This window comes from Chlorella variabilis (genome assembly GCF_000147415.1).
Source record: "Chlorella variabilis unplaced genomic scaffold CHLNCscaffold_2, whole genome shotgun sequence".
In the NCBI taxonomy this organism is placed as follows: Eukaryota; Viridiplantae; Chlorophyta; class Trebouxiophyceae; order Chlorellales; family Chlorellaceae; genus Chlorella; species Chlorella variabilis.
The window spans coordinates 1,720,710-1,741,001 of NW_005435086.1; the positions used below are offsets into that span (position 1 = coordinate 1,720,710).

Sequence of the window (20,292 nt, forward strand, 5' to 3'; positions counted from 1 at the left end):
GGCGTGGAGAAGCTGGGCGGGCAGGCAGGCAGAAGGAGGGAGCAGGCCGGCCGGCCAGCCAGCAGACAGCCTCTTGCTTCCACCATAGGGCAGCCACGCCAGTGCCCAGCCCCACCACACACGCTGCGCTGCCCGCGCGCTCCCCCTCCCCCTGGGCCCCGCAGGCGAGATTGACTTTGGCGAGCCCGGCACCAACGGGCAGCACTCCTTCTACCAGCTCATCCACCAGGGCCGCACCATCCCCGCAGAGTTCATCGCCGTCGTGCGCAGCCAGCAGGATGTGTACCTGGGGGTGAGCGGTGGGGCGGTGGGGGTGGGTGGGTGTGGGGGGCTGGACGGGTTGCTGCAGGCCGGGTGACCTGCTGCTGTGCTGACGTGCTGGGCTGCCGCTGCCGTGGTTGGTGCAGGGCGAGAAGGTGAGCAGCCACGAGGAGCTCATGTGCAACTTCTTTGCCCAGCCCGACGCCCTGGCCTGCGGCAAGGACAGCGGCACGCTGCGCGCCGAGGGCGTGCCGGAGCACCTGGTGCCGCACAAGACGTTCACGGGTGGGTGGCGGGCAGGGGCGGCTGGTCGGACGGAGGAGGCAAGGGCCCGGGCAGCGCGTTCCACTGCGCTCTGGCCACCAGCGCGCTGCCCCCGCTGCGACTCGCTGCAGGCAACAGGCCGTCGCTGAGCATCCTGCTGCCCGAGCTGAACGCATACACACTGGGCCAGCTGCTGAGGTGGGGCCGGGCCGCTGCGGTCTGCCTGTGCTTGCCTTGCCCTGCTGGCGGGCGAGTGAGGAGGTGCCCCCACTGCCCCACCGCCGTGCACACAAACACACCCCAGCCCTGCCTCGCGTGCAGCATGTACGAGCACCGCGTGGCGACCAGCGGGTTTGTGTGGGGCATCAACTCGTTCGACCAGTGGGGCGTGGAGCTGGGCAAGGTGTTCACCCGCTGGTGCCGGGCTGAGGAGCGGGGCAGGGACGCTGCTTGCAGCGCAGGGCGGCGGCCTCACGGCTGCCCTTGCCCGGCTGCCGCCCACACCCGCCACCCGCCGCCTGCTCCTCCCGGTGGTGCAGGTGCTGGCCAACAAGGTGCGGAGCAAGGTGCAGGAGGCGCGGTCCGCGGGGCGCCAGGTCAGCAAGGCAGACGGCTTCAACGCCAGCACCGTGCGCCTGCTCAACCGCTTCCTGGAGGCCAAGACGCAGCCGCCGGCGCAGGGCAAGCACACCTTCCCGCCCGGCTTGGAGCTGTGAGCCTTGGTGGGGCGACGGGCGCTGGGTTTTCGGTGCGGCGGTTGTGTGGCGGTTGGCCGGTTGTGCAGCAGCGCTCTTGGTTTTCGCTGCGGTTTTGTAAAGGCGTGCGTTACCAGGAGAGTGGCCTTGCAAGGAAGAATTGAGAGGGATCAAAATTTGTAATTTGCTGGTGTTCAGGTCAGGAGGGAGTGGGTTGGAAGTCGTAGCGTCTGCACACACTAAACAGGAAACAAAACAGGGCTGGCTGGCTGGCTGAAACTCGGAGGGATGCGCTCTCGTCTGCGTGCTCTCCTCTCCTGCGGCTGGAAAAGGGGGGCGCACTCACTGCCCCGCCATCATCTTCTGCACGTCGCTCTCGGGGTTCTTGGTGTCCACAATCTGCAAGTTCCACTTGTCCACAATGACCTGCACACGGGGAGCGCGGGCAGGCAGCTCGGGCGCTGGGGACGGGGCGCGGGTGCCACCCCAGGGCCGAGCCATGCTGCGTGCAAGGCAGGCTGCCTTCTCTGCCAGCCACCCGCCTCCCCCACACCTTGAGCGCCTCGGGGGTGAGGAAGGCGGGCGCCCTGGGGCCTATGCGGATGTTCTTGACGTTGAGGTGCAGCAGCGACAGCAGGATGATGACCGCCTTCTGCTCCAGCCAGGACAGGTCCAGCGACAGCGGCAGGCCGTTGATGTCTGTGCCAAACACCTCGGCAAGCTTGCTGGCAACCACCACCGCGCTGTAGGCATCGTTGCACTGGCCCATGTCCACCCTGCGGGGAGGGGAGGGGCGCGTGAGGGGCGGGGGTGGGACGCAGGAATCGCCCGAGCGGTCCAAATGGCTGGCGAGGCTGGGCTCGTCCCACCGCAGCAGCAGGCGGGCCTCACAGGCGGGGCAGCGGGGTGTTGGGCAGCATGCCGAAGTCGTGGTCGTAGAAGCGGAACTTGCCGCAGCCCAGGGTGAGCACCATGGTGTCCTGGGGAGTGGCGTCGGCCACACGCCCAAAGTACTTGCGGTCAGGCTCTGCAGGGGCCAGGGGCAGGCGGCAGGGGTGAGGCCGGCAGTGGGTGCCACAGCATGGCACAGAAGCCAGCAGGCGTGCAGCCGCGCAGCGTGCTGGCTCCCAGCCCAGCCGCCGCTGCGCCCGCTGCTCACCGGAGCCGTCGCAGCCGCCGATGAGGAAGATGTGCTTGAGGTGTCCCTCCTGCACCGCCTTCACCACCTCCCCGGCCACCCCCAGCACCGCGTTGCGCGCAAAGCCGGTGGTCACAAACTTGGCCTCGCTCTCGGGCGGCTCGTACTCGAAACCGGGCAGCTCCTGCCAGCGTGGCGCACAGGAGCAAAGGGGCGCATGGTGAGCAGCAGGCAAGGGCGCCCAGCCATGCACTCGGCAGCCATGCACTGGCCAGCACAGCCAGCAGCAGCGCCCCGGCGGGCTCGCCCCGACCGCCGCAGCCCCAGCGCCGCCCCCACCTGTGCCTTGCTGATGAGCGCAGAGTAGTCCTTGGTCCGCCCCATCTCGCCCTCGATGTGGCGCACCCCAGCCCAGCCCACCTCCCCGGTGGTGAAGATGCGATCCGCGTACGACTGGCGCGGCTCCACGATGCAGTTGGTCGTCATCTGCAGGCGGGGGAGGGCAGCAGGCACACGCAGCAGGCTCGGCAACAGCAGGAGCAGCCGGAGCGGCACGCGGCGAGGACGGCCCCCAGTCGTGCCAGCCCAGGCACAGGTCTGCCTCGCCACGCCTCACCAGCACGGCACCCGGGAACTCGGCAAAGTCCTTCTGCTGGCGGTACCAGGCGCCGCCGTAGTTGCCCACCTGCGGTGCCGGCCAGTGGGGGCAGGCGCGGGCACGTCAGATGCTATGTGGAGCAGAGCGGCAGAGCCCCATTGCCCTCCGGCAGCCCCACCCTGCGCCCTGCCCTCCCTCTCATGCCTCCTTCCCTCCCCCCGCCTCACCAGGTGCGGGAAGCGCTTCTTCAGCGCGGGGTAGCCGTGGGCGGGCAGCAGCTCCCCGTGGGTCCACACGTTGATGCCCGTGCCCTCCGTCTGTGCCAGCAGGTCGTGAGTATCCTGCAGGTCGTGCCCGCTGCGCACACGCAAGGCAAAGCGGGGGGGCATGGTGGGCAGCAGGCAGGAGCGCCCAGCCACGCACATCAGCAGCGCGTCGGCACAGCCAAAAGTGGCGCCCCCGCAGGCCCACCACAGCACAGCGCCCCCACCTGATGAGGATGGCCTTGCCCTTCTTGGGGGTGATGCGGACCTGGGTGGGCTCTGGGTGGCCAAACTTGGTGGTGTGGCCTGGGGCAGGCGGCCGGCAGGGCTCAGGATGGCAGGTAAGTGGCAGGCCTGGCGAACGCGGCGCAGGGCAGGCACGGAGCAGCGGCACGTGCTCAGCCACCCAGCCACGCAGCCAGCCGCCCGCCCGCCCCTCACCCACCCTTGTCCAGCAGTTGCATGCCCTTAACGCCCACCGCCCCCAGCTCGTCAACCATGCCCAGGGTCTTGCCCAGGTCCAGGGCATCCTCAGAGCACAGGAAGGCGTAGCAGCGGGCCATGAACTCATCCACCTGCGCGCGGGAGGCGGGCGCGGGGCACGGGCGCAGCGCAGCAGGTGGAGGAGGCGGCGGGGCTGGGGCTGAGGCTGAGGCTGGTGGGCGGGACCGAGGCGCGTGCAGGCGAGGCAACTCTGCCCGAGGCACAGCCATCGACACACACACACGCGCGCACACACACACATGCACACCTCGGGGTCGCGGTGGCCCAGCACCTCTGCGTGGTGCGAGTAGGCAGCCAGGCCGCGCAGGCCGTAGGTGATCATCTGCAGGCGGGCGGGCAGGCGAGGCGCAGGCGGGGTGGGGACGCGCAGTCATCACGGCAGCCGCACGATGGCCCGGCCGCGGCGGCGGCAGCCCTGGCTGGCGGCAGCCGCTGCGCTGCTGCCGGCCCGCCGCCGCCTCCCACCTCGTGCAAGCCCAGCAGCGTGGGGTCCACCACATGCCGCCGGTGCTCCAGCGACGTCATCTTGCCCAGCTGCGTCAGCTGGTCCATGGAGGCGGCGGCCAGGTAGCTCTGGTTCAGCTTCCACCTGCAGCCGGAAGGGGGGGCGGGCGGAGGCAGGGTGCTGCATGTCGGTGGCTGGCGCGTGCCAAGGACCGGCATTCCAGTCTGCGGAGCAAGGCGCTGGGCAAAGCAGGGCAACGCGGCATGCAGGGTTCGCCACTCACGCTGCGGGGTGGGCCAGCAGGTCGAACCAGGGCAGGTTGACGGGGGCGGGGGGCGAGGCATCGATGCCCTTGTCGCGCAGGCTCTTCTCGAGGCCCTCGCGCAGGGACTGGCAGGTGGAGATGTACTCCTGCAGGTGAGGGAGAGGCGGGGAGTGGAGAGTGGGTGTGTGGCAGCAGCAGGCAGGGGCGCGTGGGCAGGATGGCGGGCCTGTGCACGGCAGAATGCCGCCACGGTGCTTTTCCATCTCCTTCCCCGCTCTGGGCACCACGGACCTTGAACCGCGCGTCGTGAAAGTTCACGTTCGTGAGGGTTGCGAAGGTGGCTGCGTTCAGCAGGGAGTAGACCTTGCGGGGCACCTCCACGCCCTGCTGGCGCGCAAAGTCGGCCCAGCAGCCCAGGCCCTTGAGGCTGTAGGTCAGCAGGTCCTGCAGGAACGCCATCTCGGGGGTCTTGCCGCACACGCCCACCGTGGTGCAGCCCGTGCCCTTGCTGGTCTGCTCACACTGCAGGGGGGCAGGGCGTGGAGGGCCACCGGGGCAGGGTGGCAGAGGGAGGGATCAGGAAGCCAAGTCTGTGCTGCAAGCTCGTTCTTGCTGAAACCAGACTGTCAGCCCACACAAGCAAGCAAGCAAGCCGAGCGTGTGGGCGCCGCAGGCGGCGGCGGCAACAGCCACCCCATGCCATGCGTCTGACAAGGACCCAAACCAAGCGCCTCTCACCTGATAACAGAACATCTTGTTGTCCAGGACCGGCTGTTTGGCGAGCTCTGCAGCCGCGGCGCAGGCCCGCACCAGCAGCGGAGACGCGCGCACCGCTGTGTGCGCCTGGCCGCCCGCGAAGCCGGGAAGCCTGGCGAAGACGCTTTGGCTGACTCTGGTTAGGCTAGCGAGCCGGGTGGCGCAGCGGAGGGACGCCATGCTGCTGTTGCAGGGGAGGGAGCAGGACCGGAGGTGCGGGACTGAGGCAAATCCGGGCAGAGCAGGCGTTGGCGGGATGGACGAGGTATGCCAGAAAAGAATAAGGGTGGAGGGCCGCGCATGCGGAAGAGCAATGCGCCTGGGGTTCTCTTTGGCCAGTCACCGGGCGACGTCGGAGCCGAAAGGGCCCTTTTGACCTCTTCAGAATCGGCGATCCTGCGCATCGCCCGAGCTCAAGGCAATCTCAGAGGCCCAAAAATGCTCGCCGGGAGGAAGGGCCCTTAGGCGGGAGATCCCCATGCATGGGGATGCGTTGTCGTCCAGCGCTGGCCAAACGAGGCCCCACCCCTCTCGATGACGGGTCAAGGTAGGTTACGATGCCGACAGAAGCGCCAAACAGCGACTGGAGGCCGCCCACCCAGCTCAGCGCCGCCTCCCGGGGGCCCCGTGCGGGCGGGCGGGTGAGTCACCCACCCGCGCTGCGTCTCGCAGTGCTCGGGAGGCTGGGTTAAATGCCTCTGCTGTATGCCAATGCATTCCACATCAAGCTAATAAGCTTTTCGTCATCCCAGCCGCGCGGCTTCTGCCACCGCCGCCTCCCAGGCTGCCAGCGGGTCCTCCGCTGCCCACACCGCTCCCAGCAGCGCCGCCCCCGCAAACCCCAGCTCCGCCAGCTCGCCAAACTTGTCGCGTGTCACCCCTCCTAGCGCCAGCACAGGGTACCGGCTGCCCGCCAGGCCACCTGCCAGCTCGCCTGGGTCTGGGAACGCCGCCTCCCCATAGCCTGGCTTGGAGATGGATGCGTAGATGGGGGACAGGAAGCAGTAGTCCACCTCGCCGCGGCACACGCCCAGGTCGGGGAGCGTGTGAAAGGAGGTGGACACTGCAGCAGCAGTAGCAGAGGCGCAGGGTGATGGCATGCCTGCTGCTATTTTGCTCGTCCCGGCCTGCCCCTCCTCCCCAAGCCCACCTGACAGCCCCGGCGGCGCCTTTATGACGCCCGGCGGCCGCTCTGCCTCCCGGTAGTGTATGCCGCCGATGCTAGACTGCTTTGCCAGGTCGTGGTGTTGGTGCAGCACAGTGCGGCGGCGGGCATCGGGCGGTAGCGCTGCCAGGTATTGCGCCACCTGCTCGCGGTCGCAACTAGGCTTGCGCAGGTGCAGGGTGCACAGCCCCCGCTTGAACAGGCTTGTGGCCAGCTCCAGCTCGCGCGGTGTGGCGGCCTCCGGCGGCGTGATGAGCACCAGCCGAAAAGCCATGAGCCTAGCAACACACGCAAGGGAGGAAAGTCAAGGGGAGCAGGGGGATGGCAACAGCAACAGCAAGGCGGGAGTGGGCCGACAGCGACCTGTGTGCCGCTGCCTGGCGGCGGCGGTGGTAGACGGTGGACTCACAAGCGCAGCACTGCCGCAGGCTTGAAAGCTCGTCTGTGATGCCTGGGGCGGAAGCCTCCAGTCTCAGCGGTCGCAAGAAGCCTCGGCAACAACAAATCGAGCTGCCGAGCTGCCGGTCCTGGGCACAGAGGTCTGCATATATACATGTCGATATATGCAACTTTTGATCATCAGTATTGACTGAGCATTGGCTTGCTGGCGCCAGCGGGCGAAACACCATAGCTCTCCGATTGGCTGCATATACTCCCATCGCTGTGCGCAGTTGTGCTTTGTACGCATCCTGGCCTCCCGCACACTATCCAGTCGGCCCGCACAGTCCTGCTTCCAGACCTCGCTCTCACTCACTGCCCGGCACACACGGACAGCACCTAGGGCGCGGCGCCCCAGGCTGGTGGTCGTTGCTGCAGCGGCGCACAGCGGCGGCGAGGCGCACCAGCGGCACCAGCGGCGCCCCGACCAGAGCCCTCCGAGCGTAAGTCAGGGCCGTGTGGCTCCTGCACTGTGAATGTGCGCCTGCTGGGCCTGTGTGTGCTGCTGCACGCTGCGGCATAGAGCAACCTGCCCGCCGACAACGCTGTCGCTGCCACTGCCTGCCCCCAACCCTTCCCGGCCATCCCCCTCTGAAACATGCATGCATGCCGTGCAGGGCACGCAGCGCCCATGGTGGGCGTGGTTGTTTGAACCGCCGCCAGTGACCGGCCGGGAGCTGGAGTTGCAGATTCGCCACGAGATGACGATCTTGGAGCTGAGGCAAATCCGGGAGGATAGTCTGCGAAGAATGGAGATGAGGAGGAAAAATGAGGAAATCAAGCGGCGGCTGCAGCAGCAACCGGCCCAGCGTAAAGCCGCCAGCACTGCGCGCACCACGCCTTCCACCAAGGCGGCACCGCCTCCCCCCCCTCCCAGCGGGCCTGGCCTCCCGCGCCCCAGGCACCTACACCGGGGCCTGCCCACGCACGGACTGCTGCAGCCGAGGTTTCTGCGGCTGCTGCCGTGGCCTGGGCCTCCGCTGCTGCGGGGCACGAGGCGGCCGCCGAAGCAGCGGCCCAGCACGCTGCCGCTCAGCCTGCGGTGCAACAGGCCAACGCTGCGGCAGAGTGGGCACGCGCCGCGGCTGCCTGGCGCGCTGCGCACGACGCCCTGGACGCGGCGTTGCAGGCCGACCCGGAGGCAGAGGCTGTGCAGCAGGCGATTGCAGCGGTGGAGGCGCCCTGCGGCTTCAAGCGCCAGCGCCGCGGCCTGCAGGGCTGATGCCCTGTTTCCGCACCGCTTCCGAGTGTGCAACCCAAACTCCCCACCTGGCACCGCCCGTTGTTGCTTGCCTGCCCCCGTGCCGCTTGATTGATTGATGTTTTCACTCGAGAAAAAGTTGTTGCATTTTTCATGTTGTTGCTTTTTCGTTGAGTTTCTGCTTTAACCACCTCCTTGGTTGATGGCAGTTGGCATTCACCGTACTGCTGCGGACCAACCAGCTGCCGACGGGCGCCCCGGTATGCCTCCCCAGATTGCTGGCCCAACGCGGCAAGCTGCAGTCCTCGTCGCTGCCAGCTGCTGCAGCCGCGCTAGCTGTGTGGCGGGTGGCAGAGCGGTGGCGCTTGGCAGTGGCGGTATGCTGCTGGTGTTGGCGTCTATGCCGGGCTCTTCGCTTTGGCTGGCCTGCGGTGCTCAACGCAGCTGCTGCCCCATGGCCTGCCCAAGGCGGCGGTTCGACACGCTCTATTGGTGCAAGCAGCGCTGCTCCCGCCTCACTTGCAGGTGGCCATTGACTGCAGTGCAGGGCTGACGCCGGCGCTGGCTGGCCATGTTGGCCTGAGCTTGGCTGGGTCCCAAGGTGGCATGTGAGGCGGCGGGCAGCCAGGGTGCGCCCTGCCCGGCAGCAGGCCTGCCAGTCTTGATGCGCGGGGAGGGCAGTGGCGGGCTGGGCAGAGATGGGGCTGCGGTGGCATGCCGCTGTGCTACTGCTGCTGACCTGCAACCCATTGGCAGCTGGGCATGCTCCGCCTGCTGTGCACCTCCATGTAACAACCAACCCTTGGTGCGCTGCTTCGATCAAGCTGAAGTTCCGATTACTTTACAAAAAGATTGACAGATATTGAAGAATTGACAGATACTGAAAATTCAGAGCCGACAAAATCCCAGGGGCTGGTGGCACACCTACAGCTGCCGAGCCAGTCGCCAGTGGGGACACGTGCTGCGCTCACTCTCCGTGCTGGAGGGGATCCATTGCACCAAGCACTTCTCTCTTCCTCCATCGAACCCTCATTACTGCAGGGGAGGGGGCAAGACGACGGGGCGGAATGAGCGGGAGGCTGTTAGCAGACTCCGAGCGAGGGGGACAGGCTTGCGCGGCGGGCGGGTGAGCGCGCAAGCGGCATCTGTGTGCAAGTGCACCCCGCTCCTGCTGGTCTGCCTGATTGTGCGCACCCACAGCATGCAGCCCCACCCTGCAGCCTGCCATCAGCCGCGCGAGCGCGGGTCGCGCTCAGGCATCCTCGTCCCAGGACGCGGTGACGGGCTGCGGGCCCGCGTTGGCATCCGCGAGCTCCTTGGTGAGCGTCGCAATGGTGGCGGCCATGTCGGACTTTTCCTTCTGCAGCTGCTCCACCTCCTTCTGCAGCTGCTCCACCTCCACCGCCGCCTCCTCCAGGAAGCGCAGGGTTGGGAATGTGCACACCAGGGAGGTGCACACGCGCTTTCCGAGGAAGGTGACCAGTGGCTGGAGGGCAACCACTGCCATCATTGTAAAAAACATTTTCTCGTCAAAAGGCACATAGGGCAACCCCGCGGTGACCCTCAGCGGCGGCCTGCGCCGTGCGGCCCCAGGCAGCTGCGGGCGGCCCGCAGGGAAGGCGGCAGCAGCCCGCCTGGGGAGCGGAGCCCGATGCTGCCGCCGCAGGTTGCAGGCCGCAGGTGAGGTGCCAGCAGGCCGGCGCGAGTAGCTCAGCTGCATGGCTTACTCTTGAGCTGCAACCTCAGTTGCGGCTCTGCGACCTCCTGGAAGCCCAAACAGGGCGATGTAGAGGCACGCTGCGACAGCTGTTTCGCTTCAAACGGCGTGTACAGAGGCGGTACACTTGCAAGCTCATCATTGTGTCACCGTTGGCTCCAGGTAGCAGCGGCGCCGGCGCAGGTGGCGGGGAGGCGGGCAGCGGCGGCCAAGAGGCGGCGGCTGATCGATCCAGGCTGACCTGCACCTTTGTTCCCCCTCGTTGTTTTCCACACGGGAGCCAGGGGCTTGACACCCCGTTTCCTCCCAGTACGGCCGAGGTGCAAATCACGCGTCCCGCGTAATCTCTTCTTCTTCTACTACTTCTACTCCTCTTTTCGCGAAAAGAGGAGTACATGCCCCATGTCTGTGAACAGGCGGTCCGCAGTCGCCCAGATGTCGGCCCGCGCAGTCCTTCTTCCGCCTCGCCTGGCCTCGCTCTCACTCACTGCCCTGCCAGCAGCACCTAGGGCGCGGCGCCCCAGGCTGGTGGTCGTTGCTGCAGCGGCGCACAGCGGCGGCGAGGCGCACCAGCGGCGCCCCGACCAGAGCCCTCCGAGCGTAAGTCAGGGCCGTGTGGCTCCTGCACTGTGAATGTGCGCCTGCTGGGCCTGTGTGTGCTGCTGCACGCTGCGGCATAGAGCAACCTGCCCGCCGACAACGCTGTCGCTGCCACTGCCTGCCCCCAACCCTTCCCGGCCATCCCCCTCTGAAACATGCATGCATGCCGTGCAGGGCACGCAGCGCCCATGGTGGGCGTGGTTGTTTGAACCGCCGCCAGTGACCGGCCGGGAGCTGGAGTCGCAGATTCGCCACGAGATGACGATCTTGGAGCTGAGGCAAATCCGGGAGGATAGTCTGCAAAGAATGGAGATGAGGAGGAAAAATGAGGAAATCAAGCGGCGGCTGCAGCAGCAACCGGCCCAGCGTAAAGCCGCCAGCACTGCGCGCACCACGCCTTCCACCAAGGCGGCACCGCCTCCCCCTCCTCCCAGCGGGCCCTGGCCACCCGCGCCCCAGGCACCTACACCGGGGCCTGCCCACGCACGGACTGCTGCAGCCGAGGCTTCTGCGGCTGCTGCCGTGGCCTGGGCCTCCGCTGCTGCAGGGCACGAGGCGGCCGCCGAAGCAGCGGCCCAGCACGCTGCCGCTCAGCCTGCGGTGCAACAGGCCAACGCTGCGGCAGAGTGGGCACGCGCCGCGGCTGCCTGGCGCGCTGCACACGATGCTCTGGACGCGGCATTGCAGGCCGACCCGGAGGCAGAGGCTGTGCAGCAGGCGAGGGCAGCGGTGGAGGCGTCCTGCGGCTTCAAGCGCCAGCGCCGCGGCCTGCAGGGCTGATGCCCTGTTGCAAGCCTCGAAACTCCCCACCTGGCACCGACCGTTGTTGCCTGCCCCCGTGCCGCTTGATTGATTGATGTTTTCACTCGAGAATAAGTTGTTGCATTGCATGTTGCCGTTGTTGCTTGCTTTGATTTTGTGCATGTAATACTTCCTTGGTTGATAGCAGTTGGGATTTTTGGAGCGGTGCATTGGCAGCTGCATGCCCTGAACCCGGCTGCCTGCTGCCTGAATTGAAGTCGCCAAGTGGTGGATGTGGGCACCTTCATTTCAGTGCTCTCCCCATGCAAGATGATGCGCGCATGTCACTTCATGCACACTGCTCACATGCGTAACTCATCACACACAACAAAGCTCGGCAGCAAACGACAAAGCACACAACCGCTAAACAGCTACGGTGGTGTGCCCATGAGGTATTGGACAGCATGCGAGCGAACAGAGGTGGAGAGTAACCCAGGCAGCGGCAGGCGACCAGCTCAGCTTTGGCTGGCATCCGCCGCACCATGTGCATCACCTCCGCGCCCTGCCACACGAATCGCTGCGGTAACCCCGGCGCCTGTCCTCCCCGCTCCTGCCCCTGGCTGCGGCTGCGCGAGCGAGAGCGGCGGCTGCGGCTGCGACTGCGCCACTGGCTGGTGCTCCGGCTGCTGCGGGATCCCGTGCGCCAGGAGGGGCAGCAACCGTGACTGAGCCCCAGCCGAAACGCCAGAAGCCTAGCAACACACACGGAAGGAACGTCATTAGGAGCAGGGGGGATGGCAACAGACACAGGAGGCAACAGCGCCGCTGGAGCGGGCAGGTAGGGGCGGTGGTTATTGTGGACTCACAAGCACAGCACTGCGGCAGGCTTGCCAATTGACAGCTCGATAGACAGCACGCCTGGGATGCCTGGTGCCAGGGAAGCCTGCAGTCCTCACTGTCGCAAGAAGCCTCGGCAACAATTGCAAATCGAGCTGCTAAGCTGCAGGCCCTGTTGCACAGGCTACATTGATATCAATATGTGCATCTTTCGATATCGATCTCAATCGATCGTAGCCAGGTGGTTTCGGCTTTGCCTTGCTGGCGCCACAGGCGCAACACGATCATGATGAAAGGGCGACACATCGCCTAGTGTCGACCCAGATCGCTGAGGTGAGCCAGCAGCAGCATGGTCAGCGACACAAGGTGCAAGGTGGTGGTGCGGCGCCTGCCGCCCTCCCTGCAGGTGGGTGGCGCTGCCAGCATGCTGTCATACGCCTTGGAATGTCTCGGACGTCCCGGGACGCCGCCAGGCAGGGGTCCTCCTCTCCGCCCCAGTCACCTCCCCACCACAGCTGCTGCGTTGCAGGAGGAGGCCTTCCGAGGGGCGGTGAGGGAGTGGATTGAGCGTGCAGACTGGTTCAGCTACGTGCAGGGCAAGGCGAGGTGGGGTGCGCCACCCGTTCGTCCGTCACCGGCCGCAGCGCCTGTGCCATCTGGTTTGCCCACGGCTGAGCGCGAGCAGCTGCTGTCCTTTCATTGCGCGCCCCTGCAGCTCCAAGGACCTGTTGCACTCGCGCGCCTACCTGCGGTTCAAGGACGCCGCCGACGTTCCCCGCTTCCAGCAGGCCTGGGATGGCCACGCCTTTGTCAACGAGCGCGGCACGCAGTTCAGGTGCACGCCTGTGTGCATGGTGTGGGTTGTGAGCGTGCCTGTTGAGGCACCTTGCCCCTCTGTCGCTTGCCCTGCTGGCGTGCTGCGCCATCCTCGCTGGCCTGTGCCGCCACGCTGCCGTGCCGGGCTGCCTGGCGCAGGTGCCAGGTGGAGTATGCGGCCTACCAGCGGGTGCCACGGCAGCGTGTGAAGCGGGACCCAAAGGAGGGCACCATCGAGAGAGGTGGGGTGGGCAGGGCGGGAGCGGGCGCAGCAGGCAGGCGGCAGGGCGCAGGCACGGTGCAGCTGGGTAGAGGCAGCGATTCACGAGCGTGCAGGAGCGTGGTGCGTGGCCTGGGGTGCCCACCTGCCTCACCACATGCCTGCCCTCGCCCTCTGTCGTGCCCCCCACCCTCCTGCTCACCCCCCCGCCCTGCAGATGCCGACTACCTGGCGTTTGTGGAGCGGCTCCAGGCGGGGCCCGAGGCTGTGGAGCCCCTGGCGGCCGCGGACGGCGGCGCCACACCCTCGCTCATCGTCACCCCTCTGATGCAGTACCTGAAGGACAAGCGCCAGCCCAAGGCGGTGGCACAGGCACGGCGCGGTGCCAAGGCAGCCGCATCGGCGGGTGGAGGCAAGGGCAAGGCGGCGGCAGCCGGAGGGGGCGCCACGGAGAAGAAGGGCAAGGTCGTGGTGACAATGGTGGCGGCGGGGAAGAAAGGAGATGCCAAGCAGGCGGCCGCTGCGGCAGCGGCGGCGAAGAAAGGGGATGCCAAGCAGGCGGCGGCGGTTGCTAGCAGCCACAAGGGAGGGAAGAAAGCCGTCCTGGTGGGCCCCAAGAAGCTGCCAGCTGCGGCAGAGCCTGCAGCATCAGCGCCCCCGCCAGGCATCCTGAAGCGGCCAGCAGCGGCAGCAGCGCCAGTACCAACCTCCTCGCAGCAGCAGCAGCAGCAGCAGTCTAAGCCAGACAACCCCAAGAAGCCGCCGGGGAAGCAGCCACACGCCAAGCAGGCAGACAAGCAGCCACCCGCCAAGCAGGCTCAGCCCAAGCAGCAGAAGGAGCAGCCACAGGCGGCGCAGCAGCAGGCTGCTCCCAAGCTGCTGGCGCGGCCGGCCTCCATGCAGCAGGCGGCTGCCCAGGAGGCGCTCCCAGCCGCCCAGGAGGCTGCCTCCACCAGCAGCAGTGCAGGCGAGGTGTGTGCTGCATGGAGTGGCGGGGGCAGCAGCAGACGTGTGGTTCATGTTGGCCTGGCAGCCCGCTGGTCCATGCAGGTTGTGTATTGCGAGGCGGCAGGAGGCATGCCTCGTGAGTTGCGAGGTTGCTGGAGGCACGCCTGCCCCGGCCACAACCCACTTCATGCTCACGTGGCTGCGCTCTTTGTGCATTCATCATTGCAGGCGCTCAAGCAGCGCGCATCCAAGCCGGAGCGAGTGCGGGGCGGCTTTGTCGCGTATCAGCCCAAGGTGGTGGGCCGCCTGCTGCAGCAAGCCCTGCCTCAGCTGCAGCCAGGTGGCGGCAGCGCTGGCGGCCACGGCGCAGCAGAGGGCGGCGGGCGCGGCGGCGGCGGGCGCGGCCGAGGCCGAGGCAAGCAGCGTCAGACCTCGGGAGCAACAGAAGCAGCAGGGCAGCAGTAGACCTGCCCTGGCCAGCCCCTGGCACGCAGCGAGATGCTTGATGCTGTGGCCTGTGCTGACGCAAGCTTTTCATGCTGCCGGCATGGCGCAAGGGTCGATGTTGCAACTGTGGTGTGCGATGGCAGCAACAGGAGCGAGCAGGCAAGGGTCACTGTTCCGCTGGCTCCGCGCCCGCCGCACCACCCGCCTCCAGCTCCCGCGCAAACCGCTCCAGCCGTGCCTGCTGCTCCTCCTCACTCTCCTGCACCTGCACCGCTCGGGGCCGGGGGCCGGGCAGGCAGCTGGTTGGTCGGGCAGCAGGCCACAAGCACGGCATGTGACGGCTCGCAGGCCGCTGGCCGCCGCAGGCACCACTGCCACCGACGCAGCCAGTCGGCGAGCCATCCTCGCCCTGCAGCCTGCTGGTGCTGCGGCCACCGCCGGCGCAGCCCACTGCACCTTGACGTTGAAGTTGGTGAAGCCATCCCACTTGGCCGCCTCCAGCTGGCGCCCGCCAAAGAAGCGGCCGTTCATGACGCGCACGCACTCGTCCGCCGCCTCCAGCGTGGTGAACTTGACAGATACGACGCCCTGGGGGTGCGCCGCAAACACGCGCAGCTGCGCCGCGCAGGACAGGAGCAGACCGCGCGTGCGTGTGTTTGTGACGGGCAGGTGGCAGGGCAGAGGCGCGGGCGGAACTGGGCAGCGGCTCACCAGTCCTCGCTTCCCGCACTGGCTGCCCCCACCCGGCCACCCGGCCCACACCCTCACCTTGTCCACCTTGCCCAGCTTGCCGCACTCCGACCGGATGTCGGTCTCCAGCTCATCCTTGAGCGCAGGGCTCTCCACCAGCTCCCCGGGCTCAAACATGTGCTTCAGAATGACCGTCACCTGCAGGGGGAGGCAGCCAACAGCACCCCAGGCGCAGGGCAGGAGAGAGCGTCAGCCAGCGCCGGCATCGGGCATTGCGGGGAGGAGGCAGGCAGGCAGCTCCAGCGCAGGGCCTTACTGCCAGCTGCCTGCCCCAGGACGCACACATGCAGGCGCATGCCCAGCCACGGCGAGCACACATCCCAGTCCCCGGCGGTTACTTCCCCACCTGGCACAGCCACAACACCCGACACCCCCCCCTCACACACACACACACACACACGCTCACACCCCCACCTGCTGCGGCTTGAGCGTGTCGTCAAAGCCGCCCCAGCCCAGCGCCCGCCGCTCCAGCTTCTCCAGCTTCTTCTTGGCTGCCTTCTTGTTGGATGCGCGCGCCACAAACGCCTCTCCCTTCTGCTCAAACTGCGCCTTGCTCACGCTCATGACCTGGGGCAGGCCGTAGCGCAGCGGCGTGCCGTCCAGGATCTGCACCAGCGGAGGAGGAGGCGGTGGCGGTTGGGGAGCGGCGGGCGTGCAGGTGGGCAGGGCAGCAGGCGAAGCAGGCATCGCCAGCAAGCCGCGCAGTCTGCAGAGCCAGCGCACATCATCCCAGCCCTCCCCAGCCCCGCCCTGGCAGCTGCTCGCCAGCCCCCTGCCGCCCGCTGCTGCGCCCTGCCCCCGCCCCCGCCCCTGCCCGCCACAGGCGCCCCGACCTGTACCGCCAGGTCCACCGACGGCTCCTTGAGGTACGTGATCAGCCCGTCGCCCTTGGGCCGCCCGCTCTCCCTGTCCCGGTAAATCTTGATGCGCGGCTTGCCCTGCAGCAGGCACAGCAGCACCGGGGAGCGGGCGGCAGGCAGGGGTGGGGCGGGTGTGCGGAGGGAGGGGCAGGGGAGCGGGCGGGAGGCGCACAGCTGGCTGCAGAGCTGGGCAGTGGCTGCCACGCCGCCATGCCACGCCCCCACACCCACACCCGCACCCACACGCCCCACACCCCCCTGCCCCGCCTACCTCCAGATCCTCCTTGATGACGCCGCACTTGCTGAACACCTCCACTATCTCAGCCTCGCTCACATCCTCGGGCAGCCCCGTCACATACCTGCGCCCCCCGCACGCCGCGCACGGCAGCGGCGGCGGCAGCATCAGCGCAGCAGCGATGGCAGCCCCCGGCGACGACCGCACCCGACTTGCCCCCGCCCCGGCAGCCGCGGGCGTGGCGGCCACGCGTGGCGGCCGTGAGCGCCCGCAGCGCAAGAGCGCAGCCCCGCTGACCGCACACGCAGGCCACTCACACGTTAGTGTTGATCTTGAGGTCAAACCAGCCCTGCGGCTGGCTGGCTTTGGCCTTCTTCGACTTCTCCCGCGCGTGCTCCAGGGCAGCCTCCTGCGCGCCGCGCTTGTCTCCGCCGCCGCCGCCGCCGCCCGCCGCCTGCTGCCCGAGCGCGCCGCCCGCCGCGGCGGCGGCGGGCTGCTGCGCGTCCCCGCCCTGCGGCCGCGGCTTGCGGCCTGCCGCCGCCTCCTCCTCCTCGATGTCTGGCAGGTCAGCATACTGCAGGGCAGGCGGCAGGCGGCAGGCGGGATGGGCGGCAGGGCAGGCGGCCGCGCCGCGACACCCGGCCAGCAGCGCCTGCCAGCCAACGCTGCGCCTGCCGGGCCCGTGTCCCAGCGCACACCGCCCTGCAGCCCCTGCGCCGCCTGCCGCCCCAGCGGCTGCCCCCTAGGCTTGCCTTGGGCGGAGGCACATACTCGGGCAGCTGCTCCTCCTCAGGCACAAACACCATGTCCTGCTCGTTGTAGGGCGCGGCAGGGGCGGCCGCCGGCCCGGCGGCGCCACCCGCCTGCCCTTCCCCCAGCGGCATGAACTTGCGCAGGCCGGAGTGCCACACGTACACGGTGCCGTCGTCGTCCTCAAACTGGCGCTCGTCGGCAGGCGGCGAGGCGGGAGCGCCTGCCTCGGCGTCGCCGCCCTCCCCCTCCCCCTCCGCCCCGAGCGCCGAGATCTCAGACAGGAAGCCAGCCAGCTGTGGGTCAGCCGGCACTGCTGCCGCTGCGGCGGCCGCCGCGCCTCGCCTCCTCCCGGCTGCCGGGGGCGGGCCGCCGCCTGCTGCTGCGGGGGCCGCGGCGGCCGCGTCGGCGCCGCCCGCCGGCGGCGCCTGCTGCAGCGCATGCTGCAGCTCTGCCAGCTCCCGCAGCGGCTTCCACTCCCCCTGCCCCTCCCTCCAGAACATGACCTCGTGGTTCTTGAAGTAGCCGCCATGCTGGTTGAGGGCTGCACAGCGTGGAGTGGCAGCACGGGAATGATGCACAAGCGGGGGACGCGTGGAGGGGCGGGCCCTGCCACGTGCAGGCCGAGGCCTGGCCAGGACAGCAGCCCAGGCCGCCGACATCGCATGGCAGCCACCTGCAACCCTGCTTAATGGTGCATTCACTTGCACAGAAGGCATTCGATGGGGAAGAGCCACAAGCCACAACGGCAGGGTGCGGGGGCGGTGGGGCGGCGAGCGGCGGCGCGACTCACTCTGCAGGTAGCTCAGGGGGAAGGGCCCCTGCGACTGCTGCTCGCCGTCGAGGTAGTACCATCCATCTGCAATCTCCGTTGCTGCCATAGGGGGGCGAGCGTCTTGATCAGCTCACACAAGTGGCACCCGCCTGTGTGGTGTTGCCGGCTATCCCAGGCTCCCCACGATTGCCGCACACTGCCTGATTCGCAATGCCCGGCCCGCCGACACACCAGAACAGCCATCATGGACTCTTCTCTTTCCTGCTGGAAAACGCTGAACTGGGGCCCCCATCGCCCCGCCGCAGCAGTATCCAAGGCCGTCTTAAATCTAAGGCAGTAGGGCCTTGCTCCTGCAAGAGGGTTCGGGGCGCAAGTGCCCTGACAGTGCTGGCAGGGGGAGACGCTGGCACCTGTGCTCACGGCATTGGAGGGCCTCAATTGATTGTGTGCCCAGGGCGAAGGGAGCCCCACACCTAGGCAGCCATGGCGCCTCGCACTCTGGCGGTGAGGGGCTGGAGGGGCAGCATCGGGGGCAGCACCTCCCAAGGGGCCACCAGAAAGAGTGCACTGACTGCTGAAGGGCGGGGGATCAGTGCAAGGGCAAGAGATTGGCGCGCCCACATCCGTGCCCCCGTCCCTGCTGCAGAGGCTCAAGTCTGTGGACTTTTACAGGTGCGGGGAAGCAGTGTGCGGCACGATGTGACGTGGGGAGCTGCGTAGCCGGGAGTGGACCAAGCCGCCGCCGCCGCTCCCGCCGCCCGCCGCCTGCCGCCCGTCTGCAGAAAGCTGCCCACAGACTTGACAGAGGCGACGCTGTCGGGCGCCGCGATATCCATCGCCACCACCTTCATCATTCTCTTCCTGCTGGGAGCGGTGCGCCGCGGCCCGCCACCTGCTGCTGCCAATGGCCTGTCCCGTTCACGCCCTGGTGTCCGTTCGCGGCAGCGACCAGGCAGAGGAGCCAGCCGTTCCTGGAAGCAGCACTGCCGCTGCCGCCCACCCCGCTGCCGCTCACCACCACCACGCGCCTCCCCCCCTCCCTCCCTCCCGCAGGAGCTCTCCTCCTACATGTCCACCCAGACCCGCACCGACATGGTGGTGGACCGCTCCGCCCACGGCGAGCTGCTGCGCGTCAACTTCAACATCTCCTTCCCGCAGCTCTCCTGCGAGTTTGCCACGCTGGACGTGTCGGACGCCATGGGCCTGGTGAGCGCAGCCGGCAGCGGGGCTGGGCCTGGGCCTGGGGCTGGTGGGCTGGTGGTGGGCTGCGTGCATGCTTGTGTGTGCGACGGCGGCGGCGGTGGCCGCGGCTGAGTGGAGGGGTCGTCACGGGGTGGGCTGGGCGGCGGGGATGTGGGGCGAGCGAGCCGCGCTGCCCGCCAGCAGCGGCGCAGTAGCAGCGGCAGCGGGACGCGCGCGTGCGCAGCGAGCGTCGCCGGCGGCGCGCCTGCGCCGGCCTCCGGCCAGACCCCGGCCCCTGCGCCTGCGCCTGCGCTGCTGCCGCAGAAGCGGCTCAACCTCACCAAGACGGTGCGCAAGCAGCCGATCACGGAGGAGATGCAGAGGGCGGGGCAGGCTGTGGAGGATAAGAAGCACCATGACCCAAAGTACGACGAGGAGCATCCGGTGAGCGGCGGCCTGGCCTGGCGTGCGGGGCGCCGGAGCTGGGCGCACCAGGAGGGGGGCGGCCGGGGCGCTGCGCCGCGCGCGAGCCGGGCGCCTCCCTGCCGGCGCAGCGGCGGCGCCGTGCGGGGGCAGGCAGCGCGCCCGCGGCCCCCGCCCACCCAAGCCTCCCACCTACGCGCCACCGCCCTGCCCTCGCCCCGCCCTCCTCCGCCCTGCAACCGCCCCCCCCTCCTGCCCTGCAGGGCTTCCAGTACGAGGACGTCAACATCTCGGTGCCGCTGACCAACGACATGTTTGACCAGACGGCGGCGCAGTACGACATCTTGGTCGTCAACTTCTTCGCCCCCTGGTGCCCCTGGTGCCAGCGGCTGGGCCCCACCTGGGAAGCCACCACGGAGGAGATCCACAACCGGTACCCGGAGAGCGACGGGCGCATACGCCTGGCAAAGGTGGGGCGGCGGGCGGCGGCGGCGGCGGCGGCGTTGCGGGGGGCGTGCGTGGGGGTGGGGAGTGCAGCGCGGCGGCGGCGTCGGCGTTGCGGGGGGCGTGCGTGGGGGTGGGGAGTGCAGCGCGGCGGCGGCGGCGGGCCACAGTGTGGCAGCAGGTGGTGGGTGGTGGTGGTGGTGGAGGGGGGGCTTTGGCGCTGAAGGTCGGCTGATGAGCGGGGCAGCAGCCCGCGCCTGGAGGCACAGCCACCGGTGCGCCTCCCTGGAGCGGCTCACCTGCGACGTGCACGCCGCCGCCGCCCGCGCAGGTGGACTGCACGGCTGAGGTGGACCTGTGCCGCAAGCACTACATCACCGCCTTCCCATCCATCCGCATCTTCCGCCACGGATCAGGTGGCGGCGTGCGGGCCGCGCCGCGTGGGCCGCGGCGCCGCCGTGTGCCTCAGCTACTGCACGGCAGCCAGCGCCCCGACTCCCACGTACTCCCTCCCTCCTCAGCCCCCTCCCTCCACCCCACCCCCACCCTCTACC

The 20,292-nt window shown here is 68.5% G+C and overlaps 6 protein-coding genes across 6 annotated transcripts in view; 3 read left to right on the forward strand and 3 right to left on the reverse strand.

Moving 5' to 3' along the window:
* Window positions 1-1,241, forward strand: part of CHLNCDRAFT_138008 (hypothetical protein) — a gene marked incomplete at both ends in the record, with an annotated part of 4,097 nt that extends 2,856 nt beyond the window's left edge. The window contains 5 exons of the mRNA XM_005851196.1: window positions 170-292; window positions 408-546; window positions 657-723; window positions 847-928; window positions 1,065-1,241. Coding sequence (XP_005851258.1) covers window positions 170-292; window positions 408-546; window positions 657-723; window positions 847-928; window positions 1,065-1,241 — 588 coding nt within the window. The remainder of the gene's footprint in view (window positions 1-169; window positions 293-407; window positions 547-656; window positions 724-846; window positions 929-1,064) is intronic.
* Window positions 1,242-1,315: 74 nt separating this feature from the next.
* On the reverse strand, window positions 1,316-5,459 carry CHLNCDRAFT_29581 (hypothetical protein). The gene is made up of 14 exons (XM_005851486.1): window positions 5,172-5,459; window positions 4,725-4,955; window positions 4,452-4,579; window positions 4,189-4,312; window positions 3,971-4,045; window positions 3,665-3,794; window positions 3,447-3,525; window positions 3,184-3,313; window positions 2,975-3,043; window positions 2,698-2,844; window positions 2,380-2,542; window positions 2,112-2,247; window positions 1,774-1,996; window positions 1,316-1,646 (listed from the first exon to the last, which is right to left on the reverse strand). Exons 1-14 carry the CDS (start codon window positions 5,367-5,369, stop codon window positions 1,563-1,565), a joined length of 1,917 nt encoding a protein of 638 aa, XP_005851548.1. The 5' UTR covers window positions 5,370-5,459; the 3' UTR covers window positions 1,316-1,562.
* A 473-nt stretch (window positions 5,460-5,932) lies between these two features.
* CHLNCDRAFT_138010 (hypothetical protein) lies at window positions 5,933-6,628 on the reverse strand (the record flags this gene model as incomplete). The annotated part of the gene is made up of 2 exons (XM_005851487.1): window positions 5,933-6,252; window positions 6,340-6,628. The coding sequence occupies 2 exons, from the start codon at window positions 6,626-6,628 to the stop codon at window positions 5,933-5,935; spliced, it is 609 nt and encodes a 202-aa protein (XP_005851549.1).
* Window positions 6,629-12,237: 5,609 nt separating this feature from the next.
* On the forward strand, window positions 12,238-13,264 carry CHLNCDRAFT_50004 (hypothetical protein; the record flags this gene model as incomplete). Its single annotated transcript, XM_005851197.1, has 6 exons — window positions 12,238-12,294; window positions 12,418-12,494; window positions 12,604-12,723; window positions 12,864-12,946; window positions 13,142-13,157; window positions 13,258-13,264. 6 exons carry the CDS (start codon window positions 12,238-12,240, stop codon window positions 13,262-13,264), a joined length of 360 nt encoding a protein of 119 aa, XP_005851259.1.
* A 1,221-nt stretch (window positions 13,265-14,485) lies between these two features.
* Window positions 14,486-17,795, reverse strand: CHLNCDRAFT_138015 (hypothetical protein; the record flags this gene model as incomplete). Its single annotated transcript, XM_005851488.1, has 9 exons — window positions 14,486-14,584; window positions 14,776-14,934; window positions 15,088-15,207; window positions 15,484-15,675; window positions 15,903-16,007; window positions 16,201-16,288; window positions 16,482-16,738; window positions 16,863-17,458; window positions 17,708-17,795. 9 exons carry the CDS (start codon window positions 17,793-17,795, stop codon window positions 14,486-14,488), a joined length of 1,704 nt encoding a protein of 567 aa, XP_005851550.1.
* A 377-nt stretch (window positions 17,796-18,172) lies between these two features.
* Window positions 18,173-20,292, forward strand: part of CHLNCDRAFT_138016 (hypothetical protein) — a gene marked incomplete at both ends in the record, with an annotated part of 3,799 nt that continues 1,679 nt past the window's right edge. The window contains 7 exons of the mRNA XM_005851198.1: window positions 18,173-18,193; window positions 18,336-18,361; window positions 18,472-18,562; window positions 18,743-18,895; window positions 19,196-19,315; window positions 19,558-19,764; window positions 20,070-20,240. Coding sequence (XP_005851260.1) covers window positions 18,173-18,193; window positions 18,336-18,361; window positions 18,472-18,562; window positions 18,743-18,895; window positions 19,196-19,315; window positions 19,558-19,764; window positions 20,070-20,240 — 789 coding nt within the window. The remainder of the gene's footprint in view (window positions 18,194-18,335; window positions 18,362-18,471; window positions 18,563-18,742; window positions 18,896-19,195; window positions 19,316-19,557; window positions 19,765-20,069; window positions 20,241-20,292) is intronic.